General features: G+C 36.3%; 1 protein-coding gene across 4 annotated transcripts in view; it reads right to left on the bottom strand.

Annotated features, from left to right (window-relative positions):
* LOC122628160 (fibrillin-1) overlaps positions 1–23,730 on the bottom strand; it is a 129,475-nt gene that overhangs the window by 22,503 nt on the left and 83,242 nt on the right. For 3 of the 4 annotated variants that reach the window (XM_043810113.1, XM_043810115.1, XM_043810114.1), the window contains 14 exons: positions 20,661–20,985; positions 19,107–19,258; positions 18,002–18,133; positions 16,019–16,141; positions 14,480–14,737; positions 14,020–14,277; positions 9,186–13,946; positions 8,476–8,589; positions 8,237–8,350; positions 7,994–8,099; positions 7,517–7,706; positions 7,085–7,274; positions 5,706–5,820; positions 3,949–4,085 (listed from right to left, as the gene is read on the bottom strand). In XM_043810113.1, the coding sequence (XP_043666048.1) occupies positions 3,949–4,085; positions 5,706–5,820; positions 7,085–7,274; positions 7,517–7,706; positions 7,994–8,099; positions 8,237–8,350; positions 8,476–8,589; positions 9,186–13,946; positions 14,020–14,277; positions 14,480–14,737; positions 16,019–16,141; positions 18,002–18,133; positions 19,107–19,258; positions 20,661–20,985 (6,975 nt within the window). Of the gene's footprint in view, positions 1–3,948; positions 4,086–5,705; positions 5,821–7,084; positions 7,275–7,516; positions 7,707–7,993; positions 8,100–8,236; positions 8,351–8,475; positions 8,590–9,185; positions 13,947–14,019; positions 14,278–14,479; positions 14,738–16,018; positions 16,142–18,001; positions 18,134–18,454; positions 18,496–19,106; positions 19,259–20,660; positions 20,986–23,730 lie in introns of those variants that run through there. The other variant, XM_043810116.1, reaches the window with a different exon arrangement.

Here is a 23,730-nt window from a genome sequence, read left to right as displayed (position 1 = left end):
ATCGATATTATCGACTCGATTATTTCTTTTTCTTCTTCTTTCTCTCGTTTCAGTTTCGTTCTTTCTTCCTCCTTTTTTCTTTCCTTTTTTTTCCTTCGTTGATTCGTTTCCTTTTTTTCTTTTTTTAGTTCGTTTAACTTCCGTTGTGTGCTTATCGATGTTAAATGACGAATGATATATTGTATGTATATAAAGATCGACGACTATTACACGCGAAGAAGTTTAATTATTATTCTTTTCTTTTTTTATTTATCTCTTTTTCTTCTTTCTTTTTCTCTTTCTCTCTTTTTTTTTTTTTTGTATAGGAAAGTGATATCGAAGTTTTGAAATATTATGTATATATGAGATATGATTGGTATTTTAAGAATTGATCATTGATAAGAAAAGCGATAAAAATATGTATGTATATTTTATATGGCAGAATGATTTCGATATTTTTGAAGTATCAAAAAAAGTCATTGAAAAAAGAAAAAAATAGGTTCAATATTTCAACAATTAATCATTGATAAAGACAACAGATCAAATAAATCGTTAACAAGATTTATTTATTATTTGTTCATTTAAAAATCAGCTGTGATGAATAACTGAACTATATACATATATATACACACATTTATATATATATATATATATATATATATATATATATATATTGTTTCGTATACAGCAGAATAATACCAATATTTTTGATCTCTTAAAAAAGTTATAAAAAATATCCAACAGTATTCAACAATTAATCATTGTAGAAATAAAATGTAGGTAACTAGGTATCTCATTACGACGATTTATATCTTTGAAAAATTTTCAGATTCAACGTAACCATTTATACATACATACATATATACATACATACATACATACATACATACAGACATACGTACATATATATATATATATATATATATATATATATATATATCTTATCAAAACATATGAGGAACAATGAGAGAAAGGAGATAGATCAAAAGTTAAAGAGAGAAAGAAAAAGTCATTCTGTCACTAGAGAGAAAAAAAGAAAAAAAGAAAGAGAGAGAGAGAGAGAGAGAGAGAGAGAGAGAGAGAGAGAGATCTATTACCTCTCTTGGAAACTGAACTCGTTGGTCCAGCATAGGTGAGACACTATCACCGTCATGTGAATATGTAAGAGGCACATAAAACGTAAGCATGTGGAAAAGAGATAGATCAAGAGCGAGAGAAAGATAGATAGATAGAGAGAGAGAGAGAGAGAAAGAAGAAGAGAAAGAGAGAGAAGAAGATAGATAGAGTGCGTCTGTAAAAGAGAGAAAGAGAGAGAAGAAGATAGATAGAGTGCGTCTGTAAAAGAGAGAAAGAGAGAGAAACATAGAAAGAGAGAAAGAGTGAGAAACACAGAAAGAGAGAATGAGAGAGACAGAAAGAGACAGAGAATCTCTACATTAGATTTATGCCACGAAAAACGCGGAAACGCAGAGGACTGGTGATATGCATGTTCCACGTCGCGACGGGTTACACGAACCGGAAGCATCGGACAGTGATGCTGTGTATTATCTCGATGGCAATGTGGATCGATCGTAAATCTGAACGGCACGAACGCGAAATAACGCATAATAACGACCCCTCTTTCATACCTCCATACCTCCGTTCCTTCGTTTCTCATTTTACTCGCTCGAATATCAAACATTTTGTTTCCTCTGTTTTTTTTTTTCTTTCTCTTTTTTTTTTTTTTTTAATTTTTTCTCTTTTTTCTTTTTTTTCTCCCCTGATAAAAAACATTAATCCCCAGTCCGTTGCGAAGGATTTAAAAGGCAGGAAAAAATAGATCAATCGCCATTTATTTATCATTTCTTCAAATTCCGGTACGAGTTGGGCGACACATTTTTTTAACACGACAATGCAAAATTCTTTCCATCGTTTTTTCGTATTATCATTTTTTTCTTTCTCTTTTTCTTCTTGTTTTCATTCTTTTTTTTTCCCTTCTCCTTCTCGCTCTACTTCGTTCGAACGAAAATTTCCCTACTTCTTTTTCTCTTTTTTCTTTCCGAAAAAAAAAAAAAATATTAATACGTTACCTGTTCTAAAGGACAAAAAGAAAAATATATTAATCGTTATCATTTGTTCTAAACTGCATAAGAGTCGTATGATAATTTTCGAAATACTTCAATATTTTAATTCTAACAATTTTCATTTTAACAAAATGTAAAATTTTACTTTCCATATTCCTTTTTCTGTTTTTTTTAGATAAGTACACATTAATTCGAGTCCGATTAAACAATAACATAGAAGAAAACAATCGTTTGACTCTTCGTACAAATTACATAAAAGAAAAAAAAAATAGTATGAGTTGCAATCACGTTATGGAGTAGTAGACACGATATAATATTCTTTATCATCTCTCTTTTCCATATATCCATTCACACACACACACACACACACACACACACATTCTTTTTCATCCGTTTTGTACCATCGTCGTCATCGTCGTCGTCGTCGTCGTCGTCGTCATCGTCGACGTTGACGTCGACGTCGTTGTCGTGTAGATGGCCACGTCGGGAAATGAGGAGGAAATGTACGAGTTCAGAGAGAACGAGAGAGCACACGACGTACGGCATATTTATGCGCAGTTCGCCGTTGGTTGGAAGCTATCGCGTTTCTCCGGAGACCTGTATTTCATATTTCGTCCACGCGCACATCTCTAACGACGTGACGTCGTTACGTCGAATTTAGGCGACTCTCGATGACAACTGCCGCTTCGCCCTTCTATCTATTTTTTCTTTTCTTTTTTCCCGATTTTTTCTTTTTTTCCTTATCCTCCTCATTTTTTCCTTTGTAATGCAAAATTTGAAAGATAAAAAAAAAAAAAGATCCATCATTTTCGTAAATTTCGTCAATTTCATCAACGATATATATGTATATAATTATAATATAATTTAATTAAATTAAATATAATATGATTTAATAGAAATTTTCTTAAAAAAAAATATATATATATATATATCTTTTAAGAAAATTTCTATTAGATTATATTTTCAAATCAATTATTCATTTTCGACAATTTTTTCGTGACGTTTGTTTAACGTGTCGATTTTGAGCGACTCTCGTATTTCTATCCTTTCTCTTTCTTCACAATCTATTTAGCTTTCCTTATCGTTCTCATTTGTTCTTTTACATCTCTCGTTTGTACGGCTATATAAGAATCTTTCAATTATTTTACAAATCGATTAATCCCTTTTTGGATCAATTTTGTTTCTCCGGATTACATAGAAAAATATTTCGAAGCTTAATCTTACAATTGGAGAAAAAAATATGTCTTCTTAAAAAATCGATTAGAAAACTTTTGTCTCCTTTTGCACTATCGATTGTGTTTCCTTAATCCATAGAAAAAAATGGGAAAAAGAAAAAAAAAAGAAAAGAAAAATAAAGTAAGATACCTGGTAGATTTACAGGATCGATTTTTGTTCACTATCTTATGACCAGTCAATGTATCTATTAAATATGTAGTTTTTATTCGATCACGATCTCGATTCTCGATTATCCCTTGTCAACCTTAAGAAGAAAAATGTATTACCAAGGTATCTATTCGTTCGTGAATTCGAGAATGACACGTATCCTTATTTGTATTCGAACGGTCTTCGAACGAAATGATCAGGCGTGTTACGTGCGAAATGCGATAGGAGATATTCGGAAGCATTTAAACGATTGAAATCGGAATGAATCGGAGAACCATATGACACTTTGTGATGTCTATCGATATACAAGGTGACTTGAACGAACGAGTCAATAGGGATTTTACATACTCGACGTTGATATATGTAAATAGACACATACATAAATACATACGTACGTAAGTAAGTATATGTACACGGTTATACTTTTTTCTCTGTGCATGTATGTGTATATCTCTGTATATGTATTTATGTATGTATCAATTGTATTAGTTTGGAAGGATGACATTCATCCATGTTAACTCACCTCGAACACGTATGACGATTCTGCAAGTGCTCGTATAATTAGACACGGGTGACCAAGCTGTGAATGTGACAACGGTGGTGCCTGCTGGTAAATCGGCTTGTAACTGTTTGGCCCACGAAGGTGAGGCGTCCACGTATCTGAAGAATAATAATAACAAAACACAACGATAACAAAAACGATAACGATAACGATAACGATAACAACAAGGTAAAAGAAAAAAGAAAAGAAAGGACGAAGTAGTCGGAGAAGAGATATGTAAATAAAAGAGAAGAAACTGATGGCTTTTATAGATCGTATAGATCCCTTATGGACTCTAATAAATCCGTTTAAAATAGAAAGAGACATATCGTATCGTACGATCGACGTGATATCCGTTTGATCGACGCCTCGTTAGCATATAAATGCTCATCGAACGTGATCTTCAGCTGATTGACGCGTAATGCGTCGCGACGCGCCTGGAGATACTAGATAACTCTCTCTCTCTCTCTCTCTCTCTCTCTCTCTCTCTCTCTCTCTCTCTCTCTCTTTCTCGTGTATGTTTCATCCTTCTCGTCGTTAGAAGGGACGATGATGACTATGAGATGGATGACGATGAAGATACGCACGGATTCTCTCGTACACTTGCTTAAGTGCAAATGCACGAACGAGCACGGACTGCCGGATAGATCCTAACCCGTGTATCCTCGACAGGAATCCTGTAAGCTCGTTTGGAATTCCCATTGTGGAACTACTACCACTCCTACTACCACTACTACTACTATTATGCTACTACTATTGCTGCAAAAGCAACTAGCATAGAACCAATATACTAACTACGTGCGTAACCGTTCCGCGGCTGCCGATTTCCTTCTGGGTCAAGAGTTAAATGGTCTTTGTGAAAACTAACGACACATAAGCTCGGTATCGTTTAAACGAATCAATTTATACATACATATCGTTTTCTCTATGATCCTATCGATCTAGAAACGAAATATTTCTATAATCGTATAAGATAAAAGGAAGTAAAGATGTTATTATAATAAATGTTCCATCGACTTTTTTTTCCTTTCGTTTTATTTGTTCAATCTCAACAAGAATTTACTATGTAACTATTAAAAGGGTTCATTTCGATTGCAAACTAGTAGACAAGCTATAAACTATCGTGAGCATACCAACGTGCGAATTCTACGAGTTATTCATATTACGTCCTGATTTTGTTTTAGAGAGTTCGTACAGGTGGGGTTAGAAAGGGGAAGGGGGTTAGAAAGCGAGAAAGGAAATTGTAGCGAGGAAGCGAGGAAGAGTAAGTAGGAATAAGTGGGTAGTTATAGTGGCTAAGCTATTTAACAATATTACTAATGTGCACGGTACTTGCAGTAATAATAATAATAATAATAATAATAATAATAATAATAATAATAATAATAATAATAATAATAATAATAATAATAACAACAATAATAATAGTAACAATACTAATATAATAATGATACATTAATAATAATATTAATAATACTAATAATTATAATAAAAGACATAATGATATAATGACGATAGTAGTAAGAAAGAGAGTCGAACGTGACAAGTTAAATATGTATAATTAACGTAAACGCAAAAAGAGAGAGATAGAAATAGATAGATAGATAGATAGATAGATAGATAGATAACATAGATAGATAGATAGGTAGATAGATAGATAAGTAAAACGATCATGCAATAAACTGTAATTTTCGATGGATAGACATGATGAAAGCCTAGTAGATCAGGAATCCTCTTACCTCCACCAGTTCATGTTAGACTTTGGCTGAGGGAAGGAAACGCGTATCGTATTCTGCCTCGCGGGTAACTCCACGTCCATGTCCTGTGGGCATCTCACGAACGGCCTTGGCATGTCTGTAACGATAGAAGGTGGTCATTAGACCAAAGCAATTTTCCTCCCACGAGGAAAGGCATATCCTCCTCTTCCTCCTCCTCCTCTTGCTTTTGCTCGTTGTCCGTTCTGACATATAAAATTACGAATCCCGGCTAATTGCGATATAACTGAATGGCGTTTTAAACGAACGAAGAAACGAACGACAAATGTACGTAAATATGTTTAATAACGGATCGGTTATTATTTGCTTTCAGTGCTTCAAAAACAGATTCTTTAAAACATAACTGAATGACTATATGATGAAAAATAACGATGACTATCAACGAACAAACATTCCACTGTATTATACGTTCCATTAAAAGCTATTAACCAAGAACCGTCTAAAGGACTCTAGAGGGAAACGGCACCCTTTTTAGGATACACGCCAATTGGCATGCACTCCAACGGATATAGAGATACGAGTTATAAGGTCATTCGAAGAAATTAAAAAGTGCCATTTCTCGAACTACTATTCCTGTTCCTGATCGCATCATTTTACCAAGTCTCATTCTGGTTATATCCGAACGAATGAAAATAGCGCGGTGGGAGTTAGAAAATTAAAAAAGAAACAGAAAAAAAAGAAAAATGAAGGAGAAGAAGAAGGAGAAGGAGAAGAAAAGTCAAAGGTGGAAATGAAAGAAAAATGAAAGAAAAAGAAAGGAAGGAAAGATTATAACCTTCCCGTAAGCTCATTAAGATCTAGCGTTAACGTATGGCCTCGTTAGCACACAATCCTGCCTTTTACAATCCCTACCATAGAGAGAGAGAGAGAGAGAGAGAGAGAGAGAAGAGAGAGAAGGACAGGATTCCGTTATTAAAAGCTCTTTAGAACAGGACCACGTTGAACTAATTGAACGTGAACAGTCGTAATACGATTTTCGTCACGTATAAAAATAATCATCACCGATGACGTAAATCCTGCTTTTGTTGTAGAAACGATATCCGTTGAAAGCAGCCTCGGCACCGCTAATTATCCTATTACTTTGATCCATTCGCAAAGTGGAAATTGTGAACTGTGTATTTAGCGGAACGTAGATACCAGATAATCTTGCTAATCTTATCTCTTTTTTTTTTTATCGGTTGGTACGGTTGGTTATTTTATACAGGAGAGAGAAAGAGAAAGAGAAAGAAAAAGAGAGAGAGTAAGAGAAAGAGAGAGGTATTTATCTATGATATTACGCAATTTCCTGTTATAACGATGAAGCCCGTAATCGGATCGTCATTAGAAAGAGAACGCGTGATTACCTAGATCGTAACGAGAATCCACGAGCGTGTATTCGCGAAGGCACACTGGTTCTTTTCCATTCCATCGACCATCGTTAACGCAATATCTCGTGTGAGGTCCTTCCAATTTAAATCCACGTCGACATCTAATATGACATCTAGCGCCGTGAGGGTAATCGGTCGCACCAGAATAGTGTCCAGGACATCGGATCTGTTTGACAATTTTTGAGGAATATTAATAAATATAACGTTACAATTAAATTTAAGTAATTAATAGCGACGGAGTAATTTTACGGGGCTTAACGTCAAAGTGATTTTTCTTTTTTTTTTTTTTGTTAATTCGTCAACTAACAGATAGCCTGGTATTTCTAAAAATGAGAAATGTTAAAAAAAAAAAGAAAAAAAAGAGGAAAGAAAAAAAAAGGAAATAATAAATAAAACGAGAGATGATACCTCGGCGTGCAACGGTGGTTCCATGGCGGGACACTTTGACTCCAGCGAGACGCATGTTCTCTCATCCGTAGACAAAACTAAATCGCCGTTGCACGTACAGTAGTAACTTCCTGGCGTGTTAATGCATTCGCCGTTACAACCACCGTTCCGGTTCAAGCATTCGTTTACATCCTGACACTGACTTCTGTTCCTGAAAGCGAACGCCCTACCATTGTTACTGGTTCCTTGATAATTTCTTGCTCCTTGCAAGGGAATATACAGTTCGCGTGATATCCTGACGGGTATTATCTGATTATTACATCTATACTACGATCCCTCTAATTTCATCCTATTGACGTTCATCAACAATCGATGATACTTTAAAAGATATTTTCTTTTTTTTTCTTCTACTTCTTCTTCATTTACAAAAAATGTTTGTTATTAACAAAAATAAAATAACGAACAAAAAATTAGTTAATTATATGTCACACCACTTGCCTGTGATTGAACACGTAGCCCGATCGACAATTGCACAGGAAAGATCCCACTGTGTTAATGCATTCTTGTTCGCATCTACCGTTACGCCACTCGCATTCGTTTATATCTAAATCGATAAAGTTACGAAATTATAATAATACGTGCTTTGTCTCGAATTCGAATTTGAATTCGAATTCGAGTTTGAATTCACGATTGGTAATATGTCAGTCAGGCGTTCGCACAAAGGAAAGCACTTTAACTTGCCTACGCATTCGGTTCCTTGTAATCGAAATCCTGGCGTACAGGTACAATGATACGAGCCAGGAGTATTGACGCATCTCTCTCTGCACGGTGAATCCTCGGCGCATTCGTCGATATCTGTGACGATGGTGTGTAATTAAAAAATCGAAGGACGATGATCGTGATTTCATATTTTTCTTACGTTTAAAAAAAGAAAGAGAAAGAGAACGGATTTATCATTTCATTAAGGTTTTTACACGAACCTACACAAGTGTCGCCCTCCGATCGATAACCTTCGTCGCATTCGCAACGATAACTGCCCAAGGTGTTGACGCATCGATTCGTCTTGCAAATTCCTGATGCACATTCGTCGATATCTATCCAAACGAGATTTTTTTTTTATGTTATATATATATATGTGTGTGTGTGTGTGTGTGTTTATAACATTGTACAAAAGACTCAGTTATTGCAAGTGCACATTACACTTTTTAACAAAATAAAAATTGTTTTCAATCTGAAACTTCGAAAATTGTTTCGAAAACGATTGACTGAAAATTTGCAAAAACAAAAGAAAGAAAGAAATAGCATCGTTGTAAAGAGTATTTTAAAAGAGTTTTCGAATGACGTATCGCTCGTTACATTGCCGTTTAAGATTTTCTTAAGAGTCACTGTTCTTAAGAGATGAGTTCGAAGTAGGTGGAATTACGATAAAGACGTGTTTTCTTTTGAAAGCAAAATTGACCTGTCTCGGTATTTTTCGAGAAAAGGCGTACAGATTTCATAATAATCTCGATGAACACTTTGGGACAGTCTGTACGCACAACATTATATTGGAAGCAAATAGGATATGTTGATAACTATAAATTCATCTTGAAGATGGATCGTTATAAATACGAATCTACAATAGCTATTCAAAGAATATATATATACTTACGTAGATAGATATATACGTAGATACATCGGGAAAACTCACCTACACAAGTAGAATTCCGCATTTGATATCCTTCCCAGCATCCACACTTGTAAGATCCAACGGTGTTAATGCAAGCATGCTCGCACCCATGCCGACCAGAGCATTCATCCACATCGTGACACATCGAGCTGTTGGACTTGTCATACTGAAATCCCTCCTTGCAAGTGCATATCACCATACCGCCTTCGGCATTGCATATCTGCTCGCAACCACCATTATCGATCATGCAAGGATTTGAACGATGGCAGGTCTTATTCTTGATCTCGTATCCTCTGGGACAATCGCAACGGAAAGAGCCCGGTCTATTGATGCAAGCGTGAGAACATCCACCGTTATCCACTTCGCACTCGTTCACGTCGACGCATGTTTTAGCATCGTCAGCCAATCGATAACCACTAGGACAATCGCACCTGTAGCTACCTTTTGTGTTTAAACATATATCAGAGCAGGAGCCGTTTTCTACCTCGCACTCGTTTATATCGATACAATTTTTAAAGTCGATGTCGTCGAGCTGATGACCATCTGGACAACGACAAGAAAAGGTACCTTCGAGATTGACGCAGACGTCCGAACAGCCGCCGTTCTCGAGGGCGCATTCGTCGATGTCAAGACACGTTTTCCCATCGTTATCTAGACGGAGACCAACGGGACAACTACAACGAACGCCACCGATGATGTTGAAACAGGCATGAGTACAGCCGCCGTTTTCGATCTGACATTCGTCGACGTCTATACAAGTTCGAGAATCCTTCGCAAGTACATGACCGTCCGGACATTGACATTTGAACGAGCCCGGAGTATTGATACAATCGTCGGGACAATCGGCTATTTCCTTCTCGCATTCGTTAACGTCCACGCAATCTTTCTCGTCTTGACCAAGCTCGTAACCCTCGGAACAACTACAGAAATGACCTCCGATCGTGTTGGTGCATATATGCGAACAACCACCGTTTCCTTCGAGGCACTCGTTGATGTCCAAACAAGAGGATCTGTCGCTGTGCAAATAGTGTCCCTCGTAACAAGTACATACGTAGCTACCAAGTAGATTCAAACAGTCGTGTGTGCAATTGTGCTCGCTCGTAAGACACTCATTTACGTCGACGCAACTCTTCTTGTCCTGCGGCATGAGAATATAACCGGTAGGACACTCGCAATGATATCCGCCCTCGGTGTTAACGCACGAATGAGAACAACCAGAATCAACGTCGTTCTCGAATTCCTCGCATTCGTCGATGTCCTCGCAAGTACGAAGGTCTTGTTTCAATCTGAATCCCAACGGGCAAGAGCAACGAGTTTTGCCCGTACCATCGTCATGGTGACAACGATGAGAACAATTTCCGTTGTCGCGTTTGCAGCCATCGATCAAAACGCACGTCCTATTATCCGAATCAAGATCGTAACCCGTCGGGCAACCGCATCTGTAAGAGCCGACCGTGTTGAAACAGGAATGCGAACAGGCACCATTTTCTTCTTGGCACTCGTCCGTGTCGTCGCAGAATGTCAATTCGTCGGGATTCACGCGAAAGCCCTCGTAACATTCGCACTTGAAACCACCTAAGACGTTCGTGCACTTTTGAGTACAATTGTCTTTAAGTTCCGAACACTCGTCAATGTCCAAGCAAGTGACGTTGTCCTCTGTGGACAAACGAAAGCCCGAGATACAGTCGCACGTTACCGTGCCATTCGAGGAATAACAAATGTCGGAACAACCACCGTTCTCAACCAAACATTTGTCCTCGTGCACGCAAAATTTCTTCTCCTCGTCGTCCAGGGTCAATCCGTCGGGACAGCTACAGGAGACGTTACCGTTCTGATATTGACAAAAATGCGAACATCCGCCGTTGTCGATCAAACACTCGTCGATCTCCACGCACGTCTTCCCATCGTCCTCGAGTAGTTTGTAATTGTCGGGACAAGCGCACTCGTAGGCACCTTCCGTGTTGGCGCAAAAATGAGAACACCCGCCATTTTCTTCTATACACTCGTTCAGATCCTCGCAGGTTTTCTTATCTTTTCCAATTTGATATCCCTTAGGACAATGACACTCGAAACTTCCGATCGTATTAACGCAATCGTGAGAGCAAGGCTCGCTTATCTCGTTATTCGTTTCCAAACACTCGTTTATGTCAACGCAAGTTTTATTGTCCAACGACAAATTGTATCCCACGCGACAGGCACACTTGTAGCCGTTCGATTCGCTGATACACTCGTGCGAACAATCGCGATGAGCCTCGCAGTGGTCGATTTTTCTACACGTCCAACCGTCCGGTTCCAACGTGAAATCGTCGGGACACTCGCACGTGTATCCGTTACGGACGTTCACGCAAATGTGACTACAGTTGTTTCTACCGGCGCACTCGTCCAGATCTATGCAAGTTTTTTTATCCTCGTCCAAGGTGAAATCCTCGGGACAGTAACAAATGTAACCGCCATCGAGATTCTCGCACTCGTGAGAACAATCGTGAAGATTCGTCGAGCACTCGTCGATGTCCTTGCAGGTACGTCGATCGTCGATCAATTCGTATCCATCGAGACAGCTACAGCGAAAGCTACCTTCGGTGTTGTTACAATGTTGCGAGCAAAATTTCGTGTCTAGGAAACATTCGTCTATGTCGATACACGTTTTTTCGTCCGTCGATAATTCGTATCCCGTTGGGCACTCGCAGTAATACGCACCCTCGACATTTTTGCAAATATTCGAACAAGCGTGCGACCCTTCGGTACACTCGTCTATGTCCCTACACGTTTTACCATCCTCCAAAAGATCGAATCCTTCGGGGCAACCGCATCGAATCTCTCCGTTCTCCTGTTCGCACGTATGAGAACAACCATGATCACTGGCACAGGGGTCAACGATCCTACACGTACGCTCGTCTTCGTCGAGTTTCCAACCGATAGGACAGGTACAATTGTACGCACCAATCGTGTTTACGCATTCGTGAGAGCAATTGTGTTTGAGCTCGTTATTCCGACACTCGTCGATGTCCTCGCAAATGCGTTCTTCCTCCGAATAAAAATAACCCATTGGACAAGTGCAATTATACCTTCCCTCGAGATTTATACATAGGTTTTCGCAATCGTGCTCGCCGTTCTCGCATTCGTTCGCGTCGATACAAGTGCTATTGTCCCGGTCGAGTTGATATCCTTTCGGACAATGGCACTCGTAAGATCCTTCCTCGTTCTTGCAAATATGACTACAGTTATTTCTAGTATCGTCCGTACACTCGTCTATGTCCTCGCATATGGTACCACTCTCGTCGATTTTATATCCAAGAGGACATTCGCATTTGAAGGTAGATGATCCCAGCGGCAAACAGGCGTGAGAACAAGTGACGTTCCAACATGGATTCGATTCGGTACAAGTTATACGATCCTCCTCTAAAACCCAACCGGTCGGACAGGAACATCGATAGGAGCCGTATTCGTTGATACAAAAGTGAGAACAATCGTGATCCTCTTCCTCGCACTCGTCGATATCCCTACAGAGATTATTCTTATCCCTTCGAAATCCATTCTCACATTTCTCATCCTTGCACGTTAAACCATCTTCGAGAAGATCTAAACCAGGTGGACAAGTACATATATAACTACCATGAGTATTGACGCACTCGTGTGAGCAATCGTGCTCGTCCTCGAGACACTCGTCCATATCCGAACACGTTTTTCCATCCTCTTGTAATACGTAACCCTCGTGACAGACGCATCTATAAGTGTCGGCTTCTACTTCACAAGATTGAGAACAACCGGCGTTATCGCAGATATCCATTAAGACGCATTGAGTTTTGCTGGAGTTGAAAAACATTCCTTGAGGACAAGCGCACTCGTAAGAACCTTCGGTGTTTCTACACTCGTGAGAACAATCGTCGAGACTTTCTAAACACTCGTTCACGTCGATACAGTTTCTTCCGTCCTTATCGATTTTAAAACCATTAGGACACGAACACTTGTAATCACTTTCCAAGTTAATGCAATCGTGAGAACAATCGTGAGTACCCTTTTCGCACTCGTCGATGTCCATGCAACGAAATTCCGTCACTAGCTCGTAACCCGTAGGACAGCTACAGAGATAACCACCGATAACGTTCGTGCAATTGTGCGAGCAACGATGACGTTCCATCTCGCACTCGTTCAAATCGATGCAACTTCTTCGATCGTCCTTAAGAAGAAAACCGTCGTGACAAACGCACTCGTAACTTCCGCGAATATTAATACACTCGTGTTCGCATCCATGACCTGGCTCGTTACACTCGTCAACGTCCGTGCAATTGAACTTGTCGTTGTCGCGTAAAACGAAACCAGCGGGACACGTACATGAGAAGCTGCCCTCTAAATTAACGCAAGAATGCGAGCACGGTGTATACGTACATTCGTTTATATCGATACAAGTTATGTTGTCTTCCAAGAGGCGATATCCAGGATGGCAAATACATCGAGGACCTTCGTCCTCGATATACTGACAATCCTGAGAGCATGCTGGTTTCAAGGACGAACAGGTTCTCTCTTCCGTACACGTTACATTGTCTTCCTTCAATACCTGTCCCAAAGGACAACCGCATACAAAGGAACCCTCGATATTGCTGCAACTATGGGAACAGGCCAACGGTGATTTCGTACACTCGTCTATGTCCTTGCAGGACACCTCGTCTTCTTCCAGTTGGTAACCGGAACGACAAACGCAATGATAACTACCTTCGTCGTTTCTACATTCGTGTTCGCAGCCGTGCGTTTCACCCTCGTCGCCTTCCACACACTCGTCGATATCTTAAACAACGAATATTAAATCGAACATCGAACCATATCCAATAAAATGTTCCAACCAATAAAATATACCCACCAACGCAATTTCCATTCTCGTCCTTCCTAAACCCATCCTCGCATTTCCCTACATCCGGTAATTCGGTCAAACTCTCGTTATAATCGTCCTCGTCCACGTCGTCCTCCTCGTCGTCGTCCTCCTCCGTATCGTAATCTTCTTCCTGCAACACCTTCGTCATCTTTTTCGGCTTGTTTATACATCTGTAAGATCCTAAGGTGTTCTCGCAGTTGGTATCCTCCGGACAAATCTTCGAAACATTTTCGCACTCGTTCACGTCTGAAATTTAACGAACGATCCTTGTGGACAATCGTTTATTCGAAGAGCCGGAAAGTAAAGGAGAAAGAAAAAAAAAAGAAAAAGAAAGAAAATGGAAAAAGAACAAATAAATTACGAAGGGAAGAAAAGAAGAAAAAAATACAAAAAACAGAAAAAGAGGAATCATTATGTCCGATGAGTCGCTATATTCCAAATATTTCACCTTGACAAGTCTTCCAATCGTTGGTCAAGTAAAAACCATCCGGGCAAAGGCAAAAGACACTTCCTGGTGTGTTCAGGCATACGTGAGAACAACCGGCGTTGTTATTCGCGCATTCGTCGATGTCCTCGCAAGTATGGTTGTCCAATGCCAATTTAAATCCAGGGATATCGGTGCAGCTGCACTCGTAACCGCCTTCGAGATTACGACAGGTACCTTGACAAGGGCCGTGTCCGTTGTTCGGCAGACACTCGTTAACATCTGTTACGAGATTTATTAAACGTAAAGAAAAAGAGAGAGAGAGAAAGAGAGAAGCTTTGTCATCCTTTCCATTCCATTTATTTCATCTCTATTCATTTAATGTAAGCTTCATTCAATATAATTCATATAATACAATAATAAATATATTTTTTAATGATTAGTTATTAGATTAATGATTAAATATTTCGTAAGAACAAACGTTATTAACAAACATTATCGTAGATTAAGCTCGTCACGTTAATATCGCATAATGATATTTTGTTATAAATATTGACGTTTAAAACTACTGACAACGAAACCTTCCGAAAGGATCGATTATCGACAAATAACGATCTCGTTCATTTTTTCATTCCGGTTTGCTTGTTGAACACTAACGCGTTTGAAATGTAGAAAAAAAAAAAAGAAACACAGAGGTAAAGAGAAAAAAAGAAAAATTGTAACTCTAAATAAATAAAAAGAAGAGGGAAAAAAATAAAATACAAAAAAAAATACAAAAATTTAGAAAACATTCCAAACGAAGTATGTATATGTGCGTACGTGCGTGCCTCTGTGTGTGTGTGTGTATGTGCGTGTACGTGTGTGCTGTGTTGTATATACGTGCAAGCATCAAAATGAAATCAATCCATCGCCAGCTGGAAACGAGCATCCGACGGCACGCAAGCTCTTTACTCCCCAACAGCGAGAAGGTTAACCTCGTTGAAAGCTCGTTCATTCAATGGACGAGTAATGTAGTTGAAAACGACACGATCAACGTTGTCGGCTACGTTAAATGAAATTCAACATTCGTTTGGTACGTACGTTCGACATCTTTCGCAAACGCAACGAAGGAGATGAGAATAAAATGAAATCCCATAATCGTTTTCGAATCATATCGAAATGAAAGATCTCTTCGAACGCGACTTAATTTTATTTATTTTTTTCTATTTCTTCTTTTATTTATTTATTTATTTATTTTTTTTATTCGTTCAAAAAAGAAAAGATGAACTAAATCGTTTGTTTGTCGTATATGAAGAACTTTTATATATATTTTTTGCTTTATTACGGCTGCTTCTTTTTTTTTTTTTTTACTATTATTTTTTTTTTTTTTATTTGTTTGTACATTAAATCAAGGGACTAAATCGTTTGATTATTGTGTGTAAAGAACTTTTGTATATTTTTGTTTCTTTACTTGTTATTTATATTAGCGTTTTATTATTATTATTATTTTTTTTTTATTTTATTTGTTCATTTGTTTATGCACAAGGGATTAATCGTTTTTATATACGTAAATAAAAAACTTACCTTGACAAGTATGCCCATTTGCTGCCAACTGAAAGCCAGAATGACATTCACAGTGGTAAGAGCCAGGATCGTTCAGACAAAAATCTGAACACTTGGCAGTGTCCTCTGAACATTCGTCTATGTCTATGTAAAACAAAGGATTTGAAAAAAGACAGAAAGAAAGAAAAAAAAATCCAAAACAAAATAAATAAATAAATAAATAAATAAATAAAAAGAAAAAAAAATAGAAAACAAAAAATAAAACAGAATAAATAAGAAAGAATAAAAATAAAATAAGATATGATAAAATAATATTCTTCGAAATTTATCATCAATCGTCGAAGAACATCGAGATGATTAATTAATTATTTTCAAGTAAATTGATATCGGTGATCACAAGGAAATACGAATGCATATACATAGGTGTATGTACGTACATATTTACGTATATAGGGTAACTATCTGTCGCAATGAATTATTTCTCTCTGTACATTGGATTCATTGAAATTCATTGGGGGAAAAAAAAAGAAAAAAAGAATAAAAAAGAAATAAATGGGAAAAAAAGAAACGAACAAACATTAGAGGCTTGACGGTGATTAATGGTACCGACACGTGCCGATTTAACAAATGTTCGTACGATTGGTAACAAATTCGTACGTGTAAACTGATAATATTCCGATTAACGTTACACGATCGATTCTCGATTATTTTTCTACGCTTTAACAAGCCAATAAAATCATCAAAAGCAAGTACGAAGGATATCATACTCGTGAAAAACATATATATGTATGTATGTATGTATGGATATATGTATGTTTATATATATATATATATATATATATATATATATGTACGTACGTATGTATTTGTGTGTGTATCAAATAATATTCCAACGTGTTTAAAATAAAATCATTCGAGAAAATACGTACATAGATGCATTGAAATTTATTTCCAACATCATAAACGTTGCTAAACACCCATTAACACATTTTATTAGAAAAATAAGGAAAATAAACGACGACGTGGTTTACCGATGAATATCGTATTTTAAAGGACACTATCTCTTGTCCCTTTGTCCTAATATCGCACGTTTCTCTAACTTTAAACTCTACCCTCGATACACGTGAACGTGGGTGAAAAAGAAAATTACGAGCCTGTCGTCTGACGTTAAACTTGGATATTAAAAAAGAAAATCGTTTCTATATCTTTAACTTAGCCTTCTCTCAGTTCTCACCCACGCGTTCTTCCTTTCTTCGATGACAATATTTTTCTTTTTCTTTTTTTCTTTTTTTTTTTTTTTTTAACACGATTGCATAAATGTACAAGATTACAAATTTGAAAAATTTCTTTTTTAAGATTTTCTAGATGAAAACAAATTTGTAATCGCAGAAACACGAAACTTTTAAAAAAGAGATTTAGTCATATAATAATTTTCTACGATAACGAAATTTCGAAATTTTTGTCTTTCTTGTTCTTTCCTCTTTTTTCGGCCAAATGTATAACTTCGAATTCGAAAGGTATTCATAATTTCTAAAATTTTTCAGAAGAGAAAAAAAAAAAATTTTTATTCGAAGAGCAAAAAACAAGTGGCACGAACATTTCTCAAGAAAATATAAGAATTGTGTACAAGAAGAAGAAAGAAAAAAAGAAAAAGGTAATTATAACTCTGTTTGAAACTCCAATAAATCTAATTAATTCCAATCGATCGATCGTGTTCTCCCTTCGTCCTTCTTTTTCTTCCCACAAACAAAATTCTTTTCTTCGGTCTTTTTGCGTTAAACTTTATGATTTCAAATTCAGTAAACGTGTTTGTTGAATTAAAAAAAAAAAAAAAAAAAAAGAGAGAGAGAAGAAGAAGGAAAAACCGAGAAATTTTTTTCTCGCGAAAGAGAAAACAAAAATATGTAATTATATGTTAAAAATTCCGATTAATTCTAATCGATTGTGATGATTCTAATCCATTTTCTTTTGTTTAATTTAAAAGAAAAAGAATATTAATATTACCTATACAGGAGGTACCATTGATTCGAAAGCCATCGAAACAGGAACACTTCGCACCAATCGGCGTATCCTCGCACACGTGTTCACAGCCACCCCTCTCCTGATCGCAACGTCGCACGTTATCGATTATCGTTTCTAAAATGGAACGATATCGGTGATGTAACAAAAAAGTTTACCGAAGCACATCGGATTCGAATTCGATAGAAACACGATTTTCCGATAGGTTTTACTTACACTTTTAGAGGGAAAAAAAAGAACAAAAAAAAATGCCAAGTTTACGAATAAAACGTAATAAAACTCCGTCTCTAATCGTTCTAATATCCCTTAGAAATAATCCGAAAGATTTCAATTCATTTAAACTGACTTACGTATCCACGAAAAACGATCGAATAAAATTTAGAAATATTTTCATCCTAAAGATTCATACTATTATTAATGAAAAATATTTTTACGCATCTGGCAACGTTGAAATTCGATAGGTCTGCCAATTATCGAATCTTCGATATAAAATCCAATAAATTTTTTTATAACGTGGGCATGTAATAAAAAAGAAAAAAATGTAATAAAAAAAAAAGAGAGAGAAAGGGATGAGTAAAAAAGAAATAAAAAAAACAAAGAAAGGGGGGGGGGAGGGAAAGAAGGACGAAATTAAAAAAGAAATAAAAAAAAAAAAAATTCACAAAAACATACAGAAAAATAGGAAATAAAAAAGATGAACTGCGTGAACCACGTACGAACTATCAAATGTTCGTTAAAATCTGTCAAACACAATATCGAGGCAGAACGTTTGTTCGTTACGACAAAATCAAATCAAATCAAATCAAATCAAATCAAAGCGTATCAAATAAAACGAAACAAAATACGTTATAAACAAATATAAATGTAAAAAATAAACGTAAAAAAAAAAAAAGAGAGAGAAGGAAAAAAAGCGATACAACCAACAAAAACGTCGATTGATTTAGGAAGGAAACTTTTTTCTAACGGTAAACAGATCAACGTTAAAAGCTATCAAGGAAGTAATTATACTCTCTTATATCGGGGGTGGGTGAGGGAAGAGGGATAAAGAAGGATAAGACCACCATTTATCTTCTCGTCTAACAACGCTCACCTCCTTTCTTCACGCATTTTGGTACAAGACCAAGCCAAGTTGCTTCGCTGCAAAAAAGTCGATCCACCATCGAGTCCTCGAGAACGAACTCCTCCAGGCAAACATAAACTGCGACCAAGTATCGATTGAAAGGTGGTAGAGCGTTCTTTCTCCTATAAAAATACATTGGTTTACGTGTATGAAACATTTGAAATAAAAAATTTGATAAAAAGGAAAAGGAAAAAGAAAAGATTTCATTCGTTGGTCAAACAAACGTCAATGATTACGTTCGTGATACAAATTTTAATAGTATACAAAACTTCTCTGTTCCCTTTTTTCATAACTTCGCACTTTTCTTACAATTTCGAAGTGTGTATGACGAACGAACGAACGCAAAAAAAAAAATATACAACGAATTCTCGTATTTTCTGTTTTTCTTTTTCTATTTTTTTTTTTTTTTTTTTAAACATTTGAAATGAGAAAAAATTGTAGAAAACAAATTCATTGACTGGTTCATTCACGAATAGATCTATGTTTTATATACACTCTTAGAAACTATTGCGTTGTTCGTTTTTTTAATTTCGAAGTACATACGTCGAACGAATAAGAAAGAAGATAGAAAAAATAAAAAAAATTTTTCTTCTCTTTCACCCTATATATGTATATCATAAATTCTTATATAGAAAGGACAATTCCTCCGAGCAAAGATAAACCGTGTGCAAGTATCGATTGAAATATGTTAGAACGTGTTTTTCTCTTATGAAATAAGTACAAACATTTCAAATGAAAAATTGTAAATAAAAGAATTCATGGAGGACAACAATGACTTATTGGAGGTAGAAATTGAAATATAATAAAAACTATTGTATTATTTATTACGTAACATTCGAAGCGTCTATGTCAAACGAATGAAAAGAAAAAAAAAAAAAAAAAAAAAAGAGAGAGAAACAAAAAGTATTCCTAAAAAATTCCCCGTTTCTTTCTTTTCTTTCCCACCCTATATACATCTCCTACGAAAAGGACAACTTCTCCGAGCAAGAATATAAACCGCGACGAAGTATCGATTGAAAGGTGCTAGAACGCTTTCTTTTTTCTTTTAACTTCAATAAAATACAATAAAATACACATATGTACGTATATGAAACATTTGAAGTGAAAAATTGTAGGAAAGAAAAAAAGAAAAGAAGAATTATTGGATAACAGAGGCCAACGATCATCAAGTTTCAAATAAAAAGTCAAATGGAGTACAAACGTCGTTCGTTACGCCATAACTTTAGGATCCTGTGTGTCGAAAGAAAAATAAAAAAAAAAAAAAGAGAGAGAGAAAAAGAAGAAGAAGAAGAAGAAGAAGAAAGAAAAACAAAATAAAAAAAAACAAAAAAAAAACAAGAAAGAAAATGTAGAAAAAAAACTTTGACCTTTCTTTCGTCCTTCGTCCCAACCCTGTAATATATCTAACAAAAGTCTTTTTACTCGAGTTACATCTTCGGGAATATCTTTTATCGGGCTAAATGCAAATAAAATAAAGTTGACCAAAGAATGAGTAAAGTAAAAGGAAGATGCTTTTTAACCGACCTAGCGTATCTCGGAGGATAAGCATTAACGACCGAGGGTGCTTTGATAAGACCCTTTCTGCGTGCCTTCATGAGACAACTTAGATCCAATCTCGACATCAAAGTTTCGTTCAAGCCACCGACATCCGACACCACCGACGGCTTTACTCCCGATAGAGACTTCTCCGGCATTTGCTTCCTCTTATCCTTCGTTTTCCTACGTCTCTTCAACTCGCCGAGCCTCTTCCGTGCTTGAACTCGTTGCTTCCTCGTCGTATCGCTTCTCAAATTTCTACTTGGCTCATCACCCATATATAGATCGTTACGAAAGTGTTGCAACTTGTTCTCTGAAAACATAAAGGCGTTCGATCAATTACCTACTCGTTAACGAATAATTCACTAATGTCTATCGAGGGTTTATCGATTTGACAATTATATATATATATATATATATATATATATATATATATATATATTTTTATTCATTGTATTTACATGTAAAGAGATTTCCATGTATGTGTTAAGTCGATGAATAATTTTTTCGACGTTTTGATTCCCTGGAATTTTTCTCAGTATTCTTTTTTTACTTTACTTTTTCACTCATCGAGAAATGTTCTATCAAATTTCTTGCAAGATAGCGCGAACAATCGAAATTATCGTACATTGAAAAATAGGAGAGAAAGAAACGAAACAAAAGGTTCGAGTTTTAATATTCTAGAATTATTGTATCTGAAAAGGGTAAAAAATAAAAGAAAAGGGTAGTAACGAGAACAAAAATTGAGTCCCGCATCGACATAAATTAAATTACTCCGGCAGGGTGGGTATCGTGCCGCTTGAAAAGCAGCTTTCCTTCCTGCAACAGCTAAGAAGAACTCCGGACTCGAGTAAAGCAAACGAGATTTTATCGCGATTAAACGGGTCGCTATTAAGGTAAACGAAATACGCTTATACGTATCTATTTACGTGCGAAGTATTATCATTAGAAATCATTAAAATTAATTATAAAACAACGCATCTATATTCGTGCGTCTATATTTCAAAAAGTGAGTTTCATTCATGAAAAACAAAAAAAAAAAAGAAATTTTTTTTTGTCGGATAAAGATAAAGAGGGAGGATAGTAGCAAACATTGTAACGAACACATTAACACACTTACACACTGGACATAAAATAATATGACCAAAAAGAAACGTAAACACGCACACATACATATATATAACTAAAGCTTCCACATGCTTACAAAGATTGCACCCGTATAAGGAGTCAAGATCGAGACACGCGATAGTAGTCTTAAAGGGTCAAAGTGTCATGAGCCGAGCATGCTCGTTTACGCCAACTTATATATGTGTCTCTGTGTGTACGCGTTTATAACACTTAGGTATGTATATATGTCCGTATACATGTACTACTGGCACTAACTTCTCTAAGATCAAGGTGAGAAGATGATTCACTGCTCGTGTCCTATCTCAAGCACCGTCGACCATACACTGTTTCCTCTGTTGCCGACACGCTTGCTAGAGAGAACAACAGGAAGAGAACAACCAGAATAATGCCCTATCCTTATCGACAACTCGATACATTAATCCCGGTTTAAATGGATTTAGATCATGACCCGTGAAAATATTTTATTTCAATGATAAACTTAATATAAATATGAAAACAAAATAGATATTTTGTGTGTGTGTGTGTGTGTGTGTGTGTATATATGTTTGTTTGTTCTTTCTTTCTTTTCTAATTTATTTCATTTTCTTCTCGTCTTTTCTTTCTTTTCTTTTTCTTATTATCCCCAAGAAAAACTTTTGTTAGAACTCACGCTGCTATTAATTATTAACTTTGGGATGTAATCAGTAAGAGAGGGGAGGGTCAAGCTCAAAAGCAAGAGCAACTACTGGCTGGCAGACGAAAACAGGTTGCGAGTGAAAAGAGACTAATTGTAAGTTACACGAAAGGTAAAGAAAATGTGCATGTGTTGGTTCTCTCGTGAAGAAGAAAGGAGAGAAAAAGATAGAATATACATACGTGCTGTTTCAACTATCCATATAATCTTCCTTTTTCTATTCCTCTTTCTCTCTCTCTCTCTCTCTCTCTTTTCCTTTTTATTTCCCCCGAGTGACTATAACACGCTTTTTGCTTGGATTAGCTAGACTCTTCTTTCGCTTCACGCCTCAGTTCTTAACTAATCGAAGGTAAGAGGGATTGATAAGCGTAACGCAAGAATAAACGATCAGGATTAACATCAAACTTACTATAAAACGTGTGTGTGTGTATATGTATATGTTTTTTCTCTTCATAAGCTTTACCGAACGTAATCGTCTCTATTTTTTCTTTTTCTACTTTTTTAATTTTTTCTTATTATTTTTATTTACTATTTTTTTTTTTTTTAATCACCTAACATTAAATCGCCATCTTTTAAAGAACGAACTTGTTCCTTCGATAACAAAATTATTAAATTATTAAAATGCGCATACCAATATTACAAACTCTTTCTCTCTCTCTCTCTCTCTTTAACACACGTAACACATATAAAACACCTATGTATCTACGTACCAAGATGTATAAGTACCTGCATACGTAAATACTTTATATATAATATATTTATAATATAATAATATTACGTCTTATAATATAATACTACGTATATATAATACATAATATATAATACATTAATACTACAATAATATTACATCTTAAACCATAATACTACCTATATATATTATATATAATATATAATATTTACATCTTAGGAGCGAAAAAGGAAAGTTAATACTTATGGGAATTCCTGCTTTACGCTTATCAATACTCCTTCCTTCCTTCCTACCTTCGATATGACGTAGTCCTATGGAACGTGTCACGAAAGGGCTGAAAATGAGAACTCGAAGGAGGCAAACTCAAACTCAAACTCGAAGGAGAAGAAGAGAGAGAGAGAGAGAGAGAGAGAGAGAAGAAGGAACTTAGCTCTCACACATCCTTCGGAAAAATCCCATTAGGATCGTTCCTCAAGGATGCAGTTATAATCTGTCCCCTTGGACCGCTCGTTCAACATAACGTGTTCTCTCTCTCTCTCTCTCTCTCTCTCTCTCTCTCTCTCTCTCTC

Source organism: Vespula pensylvanica, chromosome 3, assembly GCF_014466175.1.
Source record: "Vespula pensylvanica isolate Volc-1 chromosome 3, ASM1446617v1, whole genome shotgun sequence".
Classification (NCBI taxonomy): Eukaryota; Metazoa; Arthropoda; class Insecta; order Hymenoptera; family Vespidae; genus Vespula; species Vespula pensylvanica.
Note: the sequence above shows the minus strand (reverse complement) of the source record. Positions and strands in the feature narration are given on the sequence as shown.